Source organism: Bombina bombina, chromosome 6, assembly GCF_027579735.1.
Source record: "Bombina bombina isolate aBomBom1 chromosome 6, aBomBom1.pri, whole genome shotgun sequence".
In the NCBI taxonomy this organism is placed as follows: Eukaryota; Metazoa; Chordata; class Amphibia; order Anura; family Bombinatoridae; genus Bombina; species Bombina bombina.
Genome location: NC_069504.1, coordinates 946,239,042 through 946,247,718, shown reverse-complemented (window position 1 = coordinate 946,247,718; position 8,677 = coordinate 946,239,042). Strand labels below are relative to the sequence as shown.

Sequence of the window (8,677 nt, the reverse complement as noted above, 5' to 3'; positions counted from 1 at the left end):
CGACAAACTGAATCAATTATAAATTTGACAAGCTTTTCAGATTTCTGCCTTTGTTTGTAGTCATGTAATTCATAGTTATTTTAATATAGAAAAATCCAAAAAGAGAAAATGAAAATAACTAATGTAATGTAAAAAATATAGACATTTTGTATTAATGTATAAATCTCAGACATTTTATAAAATTCCTTCTGATATTTTTCCTTCTGACTCTGCTTTGTCTCTTTAACACATATCCACTATTTGTTCTCAATTTGACAAAATCAAATTGATACTCAAATAAGAAACATGCAAAATTATAGTCAAAATGATAGCTATAACAAAAATAGGTATTTACTAAAACTAGAAGCCAAAATATGGTATTTGGATCAGGGGCTAAACTAAGAGGGTCACAGAGGTCTCAATTTAAACTGGGCCCATACCTCTAGGGGGGGGGGTCATCTTGCCATACAAGCAGTGGTATTGCTGCAGGGCAACCTAGTGTCTCCCAGGTTAGGTTACACCTGATTCATGTCCCCTCTGTGTGCCCCTCTCTTGAAAAACAGGGATCACAGTGTAAGAAATATTGTTGGATTTGCCTTTACAAATATGGTGGCAGGGTTTCCAAGATGGCAACAACAGTGTTGCTTTACAGATAACCTGCTATCATATTAGTACAGGAAGTGCATATCCTTTGGTTAACCAAGGTGGAAGGATGACCCACAGTCACACTGAAACAGCTTCTCTTGCACATATATGGCTGCCGGTGCCAGCTCAGCTACTGCTAATTGCAAACAGACAGAAAGGGGAAAGGGCTCTGTAGAAATAGTGGGGCCCATCAGAGTCTTTGTCTAAACGTTCAGTATGGTCTCATTATTCCTCTGAGGATTCAGATGCTCTATGCGCTGACAGAGATTTTAAATAAGGGTGATCAGATTTTAATCTTTAGCTATTATTTGTGACATGAAATGTGTTCACAAACACGTAAAATAAATGTTATTCTATGTAAATCCCCAAATAAGTTGTAATGCATGTTTAATTTACATGTTTATTTCCTGTGTATTCAAACAAGAATTATTTGTTAGCACACACTGTATGTATAAAAAACATACTTACTCCTAGATTTAGAGTTCTGCGTTAGCCGTCAAAACCAGCGTTAGGGGGTCCTAACGCTGGTTTTTACCGCCCGCTGGTATTTAGAGTCAGTCATGAAAGGGTCTAACGCTCACTTTCCAGCCGCGACTTTTCCATACCGCAGATCCCCCTACGCCAATTGCGTATCCTATATTTTCAATGGGATCTTTCTAACGCCGGTATTTAGAGTCTTGGCTGAAGTGAGCATTAGAAATCGAACAACAAAACTCCAGCCGCAGAGAAAAGCCAGGAGTTAAGAGCTTTCTGGGCTAACGCCGGTTCATAAAGCTCTTAACTACTGTGCTCTAAAGTACACTAACACCCATAAACTACCTATGTACCCCTAAACCGAGGCCCCCCACATCGCCGCCACTCTATTAAATTTTTTTAACCCCTAATCTGCTGACCGCATACCGCCGCCACCTACATTATCCCTATGTACCCCTAATCTGCTGCCCCTAACATCGCCGACCCCTACATAATATTTATTAACCTCTAATCTGCCCTCCCTAAAATCGCCGACACCTAACTTCAAGTATTAACCCCTAATCTGCCGACCGGACCTCGCCGCTACTCTAATAAATGTATTAACCCCTAAAGCTAAGTCTAACCCTAACACTAACACGCCCCTAAGTTAAATATAATTTTAATCTAACAAAATAAAATAAATCTTATTAAATAAATTATTCCTATTTAAAGCTAAATACCTGTAAAATAAACCCTAATATAGCTACAATATAAGTAATAATTATATTGTAGCTATTTTAGGATTAATATTTATTTTACAGGCAACTTTGTATTTATTTTGATGATAGGCCTGCTCCTAAATAAAACTTCATTTCATCTACTTCAAAGACTCAGCATTCCTTTTTCCTCTTTTGTATTTATTTTAACCAGGTACAATAGCTATTAAATGGTTAATAACTATTTAATAGTTACCTAGTTAAAATAATTACAAAATTACTTGTAAAATAAATCCTAACCTAAATTACAATTAAACCTAACACTACACTATCAATAAATAAATTAAATAAACTATCTACAATTATCTACAATTATATCAACTAAACTAAATTACAAAAAAACCCCACTAAATTACAAAACAAACACTAAATTACAAAAAATAAAAAAAGATTACAAGAATTTTAAACTAATTACACCTACTCTAAGCCCCCTAAAAAAATAACAAAGCCCCCCAAAATAAAAAAAATGCCCTACCCTATTCTAAAATTAAAATTCTAAAGCTCTTATACCTTACCAGCACTTAAAAGGGCCTTTTGCGGAGCATGCCCCAAAGAAAACAGCTCTTTTGCCTGTAAAAAAAACCATACAAAACCCCCCCAACATTACAACCCACCACCCACATACCCCTAATCTAACCCAAACCCCCTTTAAATAAACCTAACACTAAGCCCCTGAAGATCTCCCTACCTTTTCTTCACCATGCCGGGTATCACCGATCCGTCCAGAAGAGGGTCCGAAGTCTTCATCCTATCCGGCAAGAAGAGCTCCTCCAGAGGGTCCAAAGTCTTCCTCCTATCCGGGCAGAAGAGGACATCCGGACCGGCAGACATCTTCATCCAGGCGGCATCTTCTATCTTCTTCCATCAAGCGCGGAGCGGGACCATCTTCAAGCAGCCGACATGGAGCCATCCTTCCTCACCGATGGACTGATTGAATCAGCCAATCAGATTCAAGTTCAATCCGATTGGCTGATCCAATCAGCCAATCATATTGAGCTTGCATTCTATTGGCTGATCGGAACAGATTAGGGCTGGTAAGGTAAAAGAGCTTTATAATTTTAATTTTAGAATAGGGTAGGGCATTTTTTTATCTTGGGGGGCTTTGTTATTTTTTTAGGGGGCTTAGAGTAGGTGTAATTAGTTTAAAATTCTTGTAATCTTTTTTTATTTTTTGTCATTTAGTGTTTTTTTTTTTTTTGTAATTTAGTTTAGTTGATATAATTGTAGATAATTGTAGATAGTTTATTTAATTTATTTATTGATAGTGTAGTGTTAGGTTTAATTGTAACTTAGGTTAGGATTTATTTTACAGGTAATTTTGTAATTATTTTAACTAGGTAACTATTAAATAGTTATTAACTATTTAATAGCTATTGTACCTGGTTAAAATAAATACAAAGTTGCCTGTAAAATATTAATCCTAAAATAGCTACAATATAATTATTATTTATATTGTAGCTATATTAGGGTTTATTTTACAGGTAAGTATTTAGCTTTAAATAGGAATAATTTATTTAATAAGATTTATTTTATTTTGTTAGATTAAAATTATATTTAATTTAGGGTGGTGTTAGGCTTAGGGTTAGACTTAGCTTTAGGGGTTAATACATTTATTAGAGTAGCAGTGAGGTCCGGTCAGCAGATTAGGGGTTAATAATTGTAGGTAAGTTGTGGTGACGTTGGGGGGGGGCAGATTAGGGGTTAATAAATATAATATAGGGGTCGGCGGTGTTAGGGGCAGCAGATTAGGGCTACATAGGTATAACGTAGGTTGCAGCGGGGTACGGAGCGGCAGATTAGGGGTTAAAAATAATATGCAGGGGTCAGCGATAGCAGGGGCGGCAGATTATGGGTTAATAAGTGTAAGATTAGGGGTGTTTAGACTCGGGTTTCATGTTAGGGTGTTAGGTGCAGACATAGGAAGTGTTTCCCAATAGGAAACAATGGGGCTGCTTTAGGAGCTGAACGCTGCTTTTTTGCAGGTGTTAGGGTTTTTTTCAGCTCAAACTGCCCCATTGTTTACTATGGGGGAATCGTGCACAAGCACGTTTTTGAAGCTGGCCACGTCCGTAAGCACCGCTGGTATTTAGCGTTGAAGTGGCGGTAAATTATACTCTACGCTCCCTTTTTGGAGCCTAACGCAGCCCTTCAGAGAACTATAAATACCAGCTGTATTTAAAAGGTGCGGGGGGAAAAAAGCACGGGTAGCTAACGCACCCCTTTGGCCGCAGAACTCTAAATCTAGGCGTTAGTATTTCCTTCATAGGAATGCATAGGTTTTTAGAAAACACATAAGCAGAAAATGATTCTTCATTCAGACATGACTGGCTTGCTGGCTAACTTTATTCAACATTCCTATAAGTAAAACACAAATTGACTTTAAAATCAATTTGACTTTTTTGTTATCTCACATTATCTTAACTTGCAAAGTCAACATAAAAATAAGTTTAAAATAAATTTGCAAACTAAAATTATTGTATTTATGCACAGTGGTTTTCTACTACTCATGTATTAGTACCATTGTTGTTACTAGACGCTACATTTTAATGTGTTTGATTTATAAAACTAATTATTTGTATACTTTAAAATATTATCTACTATATATGACCTATCCTCCTTTTAATAAGCTGTGCGATTCATTAATATGTCTGTTAATTGATACCTTACACTGATCTTGCTTCACCATGTAGCACTGGGATTTAGGAAATAGTAAAGGACCTTTCCTTGTGTTAAAAAATAATAATATATTAATACATTTAAGTAGCTTTTAAATGGATATGTGTTATTTAGGCAAATATGTTATTTACAGCTGGACAAAGGGACACAATAGTGATCTTTCTTCAAGCTTAATACTCCCCAACAGAAATAGAAAGCACCTAGTAGATACAGTAGGAGCAGGCTGGGTCCACTCAGTTGTCTAGAAAACTAATCATCAACTTTCTCCAATCACTAAAACAAACAGAAAAGGCTCCTCATGGTGCAATAACAATCAAGTAAAAACAACTAAATTCTTTAAACTAAATACTGGCAGATGGGGAGCACGTCTAGTGCTAAAGAAAGAGGCTGGGTCCATTCAGTTGCCCAGAAAACTGCTCATTGACTCTCTCTCAGGTGCAACACACAGCAAGCTCCTGTTTTTTTTATCTCTAAAATTTTCTCTTTTAGTTATTGAAGTGAGTTGGTTGGCTACTGAGATGACCCAGCCTGTGCCTACAGCACTGAATAGGTACTTTCTGTTTGTGTGTATAAAGTTTGAAGATCCTTATTGTGTCCTTTTTTTGGTGTTATTGCACTAAGAAGCACCTTTTCTTTTTTTAATGATCTACTCCTGTGGGGAACTAAGAGGTGTTTTCGTATGATGGTGACTATAAATTAGAAGTATTGGAGGACTCTATATTTGTCATTTCTATCATTTATTTTATGTATTGTGTTTATATATCACCCTTTTTTTTAAATAACTCTTCTGGAGGTATTTAGTTATATTTTTGGCATTTACAGCTATTGAGTCTTAAAATAATACTGTTTTAATGACATAAAGCTTTATTTTATAATACTATTTATACATTTGCATTGGATATTCGTTCATTTTTTTTATATAGACCATTCATGCCCTTTAATAACCAATTATATAGTACATAATATATTACATATTTTATATATGGAGCTATTTCAGCTCCAAAATAATTAATATTCCCTAAAAGCAACATGCATGCACAATACACTTCATATGGAAGCCCTTTCAGTTGTGTGTTCTCATGCCCCACTGCCATAAGGACTGCAGTCTCTGGTTTTCAAGGTAATTTTGTGTTTGCTCTCTGTTCTAAAATTAACTTTTGCTCCACCCTATAAGCATTCAATAGTGAAGTGAATAATCATATTCCTTTACAGTTAACAGGTTTCACAAATACTTCACATCACAGGTCACATTTCTGTTGTCAATATAAGGGCAGATATCCAAATAAATGGCTGAAATCTTATTGCAAAAGAACCCCTCTTTTTTATTTGCACAATTGGACCAATGGTAAATGTGGAACAATGAAGTGTTTGATATATTTAGGTACCAATAAAGCCTAAAATGGCTTCACCACAGGAGTGTGGAATGGCTCAGTAGTTAAAGGGTTACAATAGTACCTTTTCCATTTCTTATTAGTCCTGTTTTAGTAATTGTTTATTTATTCACAACAGGTTATGTTTCCAAAGCTCAATAAATTGCATCATTGCAATGTTTGCAGTTGTTTATTCAATTATTTCTCATTTCATTCCAAATGATAAAATAGTTACTAAGCACAGGCAACTAAAATATAAGCCTATAAGATCTACTTAGATTGCTACTCCAATATTGACCCATTGACCTTTAGATTTATAACAGCTAAAATGAATGTATTTTTTCCACTATAAGAATATTCTTGGAATGAAAAATATCTAGTATACACACAAGTCAATGTTATTATTATATATTGTGCTTCATCTAACCTCAATGCTAACCCAATGCTTTTTTTCTTCATCTTTTTCTTTAAAATATATACACAGATGCTTATCCAAAAAGTGAAATAGTCTATACTTGGAAAAAAGGACCCCTCTACTCAGTGGAAGTACCTGAAGAATCATCAAGTCTTCTCCAATATGATTTAATTGGACAAACAGTTTCTAGTGAAACTTTGAAATCCAGTACAGGTAATATTTCTTTCTGTCATGGGTGTAGGAATTGTATTTTCAAAAGGTTCACTTGAATGTTTATTAATAAATCAAAAGGAAGTAATGCACCACTATGCTGAAATAAACGGAAAATGTAAGATTGATTTATATATTGTAATTATAGCAATTTGGTAGCACTACAGAGAAAATCATTATTATATTTTTAAAACACCACTATATTTTTGAGTATGTGATAATGTCTGCATGCAATACATTATACTTTTATAGATTTACTATCCATATATAAGTTTTTATTTATTTTAAGATAGGGATATTGTAATTTTAATATAAAGTTAGGTTTAGGGGTTAATAGTTTAATTTAGTTTTTTGCAATGTGGGGCTGTCGGTTTTGGGATTAATAGGTTTATTTAGTGGTGGTTATGTGGGAGGCCAGAGGTTTAGGGGTTAATAACTTTATTTAGTGGCGGCGATGTCGGGGAGCGGCAGAATAGGGGTTAATATCTTTATTATAGTTTGGGCGATGTTGGGGTGTGAAGGAATAGGGGTTAATAACTTTATTTAGGTGGCGGCGATGTCGGGAGCGGCAGATTAGGGGTTAATAACTTTATTTAGGAGGAGGCGATGTTGGGGGCAGCAGATTAGGGGTGTTTAGACGTGGGGTTTATGTTAAGGTGTTAGATTTAAACTTAACTTTTTTTCCTCATAGACATCAATGGGGTTGGGTTACGGTGATCGCCATTCCGCGTTTCAGGTGTTTTTATTCTAACTAACAAGCTCTCCCTATTGATGTCTATGGGGAAAGCGGGCATGAACACGTCAAAGCAAACCTTGGATTTTGTGTGGTATGAAGCTCATCGCCACCATATCGTACGCACATGGCGGCTTTTCAAAAACTTGTAATGGTAGCGCTATGGAGGGTGAAATAATGCAACTTTTGTTGCGTTCGTTTTGTGCCCTCTATAGCTCAAAACTTGTAATCTAGGTGAGAATTAGAGATTACAAGTGGCACAGTAAATGTATTTAACCCCTTAACGACCAAGGACGTACGCCACGTCCTCAAAAAAAATGCAGTTAATGACCGAGGACGTGTGGCGGGCGTCCTTGGTCTGGAAAGCAGCTGGAAGCGATCCTGCTCGCTTCCAGCTGCTTTCCGGTTATTGCAGTGATGCCTCGATATGGAGGCATCCTGCAATAACCCCCCTTGGCCATCCGATGCAGAGAGAGCCACTCTGTGGCCCTCTCTGCACCGGACATCGATGGCCGGTATCATTGGTGGGTGGGAGCTTACGTGGGAGGCGGGTGGGCGGCCATCGGTGCTCTATGTGGAGTGGAGGGGGGCGGGAGCTACGGGGGCGCGCACGGGAGCGCGCGCGTGCACGGGGGGTGGTGGGCGGGCACGTGCACGGGGCGGGAGCGGGTGGGAACCGCTACACTACAGAAAAAAAAAGTTAAAAGTTAAAAACAGAAATACAGTAAAATGCAATCTAAGGGTCCTGGAGGGGGTTGGGGGTTGGTCTCGGTGGGGGGGGGGGAAAGCTACACTACAGAAAAGGGATTTTTTTTTAAAAAAAAGGCACATTTTGTTACAAAACTGGGTACTGGCAGACAGCTGCCAGTACCCAAGATGGCGCCCATTATTGCAGAGGGGAAGGGTTAGAGAGCAGTTTGGTGGGGGATCAGTGAGGTTGGGGTCTAAGGGGGGATCCTACACAACGTTTTTTTTTTTTATTTGATCGCATTTGGCGGTGAAATGGTGGCATGAAATATACCAAAATTGGCCTAGATCAATACTTGGGGTTGTCTACTACACTACACTAAAGCTAAAACTACCCCAAAAAAAACTACCCCAAAAAGCTCCCTACATGCTCCTTAATTAACCCCTTCACTGCTGGGCATAATACACGTGTGGTGCGCAGTGGCATTTAGCGGCCTTCTAATTACCAAAAAGCAACACCAAAGTCATATATGTCTGCTATTTCTGAACAAAGGGGATCCCAGAGAAGAATTTACAACCATTTATGCCATAATTGCACAAGCTGTTTGTAAATAATTTAAGTTAGAAACCAAAAGTTTGTGAAAAAAATTGTGAAAAGTGAACGATTTTTTGTATTTGATTGCATTTGGCGGTGAAATGGTGGCATGAAATATACCAAAATGGGCCTAGATCA

The 8,677-nt window shown here is 37.2% G+C and overlaps 1 protein-coding gene across 1 annotated transcript in view; it reads left to right on the top strand.

Moving 5' to 3' along the window:
• GABRA6 (gamma-aminobutyric acid type A receptor subunit alpha6) overlaps positions 1–8,677 on the top strand; it is a 111,665-nt gene that overhangs the window by 27,801 nt on the left and 75,187 nt on the right. The window contains exon 5 of the mRNA XM_053716174.1: positions 6,384–6,527. Coding sequence (XP_053572149.1) covers positions 6,384–6,527 — 144 coding nt within the window. The remainder of the gene's footprint in view (positions 1–6,383; positions 6,528–8,677) is intronic.